Source organism: Manacus vitellinus, unplaced genomic scaffold (genome assembly GCF_001715985.3).
Source record: "Manacus vitellinus isolate BGI_N305 unplaced genomic scaffold, ASM171598v3 scaffold_32_pilon, whole genome shotgun sequence".
NCBI classification, from domain to species: domain Eukaryota; kingdom Metazoa; phylum Chordata; class Aves; order Passeriformes; family Pipridae; genus Manacus; species Manacus vitellinus.
Genome location: NW_021940460.1, coordinates 7,100,189 through 7,101,577, shown reverse-complemented (window position 1 = coordinate 7,101,577; position 1,389 = coordinate 7,100,189). Strand labels below are relative to the sequence as shown.

The window sequence follows — 1,389 nt, the reverse complement described above, 5'->3', positions numbered from 1 at the left end:
CAGCAGCTCGGGCTCCTCTGAGGAAGAGGAGGAGCGGAAGAAGAAGAGCGCCAAGAAGCGCGCCAAGAAATCCAAGAAGAAATCCAAAAAGAAGAAGAAGAAGCAGGAGTCATCATCTGACTCCAGTTCCTCCTCCGAGTCCTCCTCTGGCTCCACCAGCTCCTACCGCAGCACTTCCAGTGTCAAGAAGGGCCCGCGGGCGGCGGGGGGCGAGGAGCCGACACGTCCTGCCCGGGGCAAGAAGGAGGAGAAGCAACGGAAGAAGCAGGTGGACAGCCTGATGATGAAGTACCTGTACCGGCCCGAGAGCGACTGAGGCAGGAGGTGGGAGCGGTGTGTGCCGTGCAGCATGAACCTCCCCGTGTGCCACTAACCACTCGCCCTAACCCTCTCCTGACTCCGGACATGGAGTCCACCTCCGCCAGCATGGGGCACCTCTCTGTGCCTGCAGCAGCCCTGCTTTTGGGGTGCTGCAGGGCATCCCCAACTCATCTCCATCTGTGGGGAGATTCCCAGCGTGGCCGCAGCGGGACCGGCACTGCCCAGGCTGCCAGGAAGCAGCGTGTTCAGGATTATTGGCTGTGGGGACACTGGGAAGTGCTAATGCCTTCCTGGCTCCCCAGCCACCAGCTAGGACACAACTGGATTTATTCCTTCAGGAAATTTAAGGAGTTATGGGCAGCACAGCATCCCGCTCATCCTGGGAGTGGGCAGGAGTGTGACGGATACTAACATGACCCACTGCAGTGTGTGATCATGGGGGGAGGCAGCACCTGGGAAGGTGACCCGGGATGGGCAGTTGGAGCTCAGAGTTGCTGTCCTGTGTCCTGTCAGGTGCCTGTGATGGGAATTTGGGGTGTGAACAGCCTCAGCCTGCAGGACTTTGGGTCTCCACACCCTGTTTGATGTAGAAGAGTGGATGTGCTGGGGCTCACTGGCAGCGATTTCCAAGCAGATTCCATCCTTTCTGATGGCTTGAATAGGAGAATGACTGAAGGAAGGGAAGGAAGCCTTTTGGAAATGTGGTTGCCATTGGGCTGCCTTTCCCAGGGCTAGGGAAGGCATCACAGGGGCAAAGGGGAGAAACACCCCCAGCACCCAGCCCTGGGCTCAGGTACAACCAGGTCCTCAGGCAGGGGTGTCCATGAGTGCTGGTGTCGGCATCCAGGGCCCCCCTTTTCCTGAGTGTGGAGTTCTGGGTGCCCATGGGAGTGGCAGCCCCTGGGCAGGCTCAGCTCAGCCCCACCTCAGAGCAGGGGCTCAGCTCAGCACAGCGAGGAGCTGGTTGCAGTGGAGCATACCACAAATATCTCGGAAATAATAAAAAAGGAGGCAATCAGGGCTCCATCCAGCTGGCTGCCAGTGTGCTGGCTCACCACAGCTCCTGCT

General features: G+C 59.0%; 1 protein-coding gene across 1 annotated transcript in view; it reads left to right on the top strand.

Moving 5' to 3' along the window:
- Positions 1-436, top strand: part of MYO18A (myosin XVIIIA) — a 35,668-nt gene extending 35,232 nt beyond the window's left edge. Inside the window, exon 43 of the mRNA XM_029961286.1 lies at positions 4-436. Within this exon, the coding sequence (XP_029817146.1) occupies positions 4-316 (313 nt within the window). The 3' untranslated portion in view covers positions 317-436. The remainder of the gene's footprint in view (positions 1-3) is intronic.
- Positions 437-1,389: the final 953 nt, after the last annotated feature.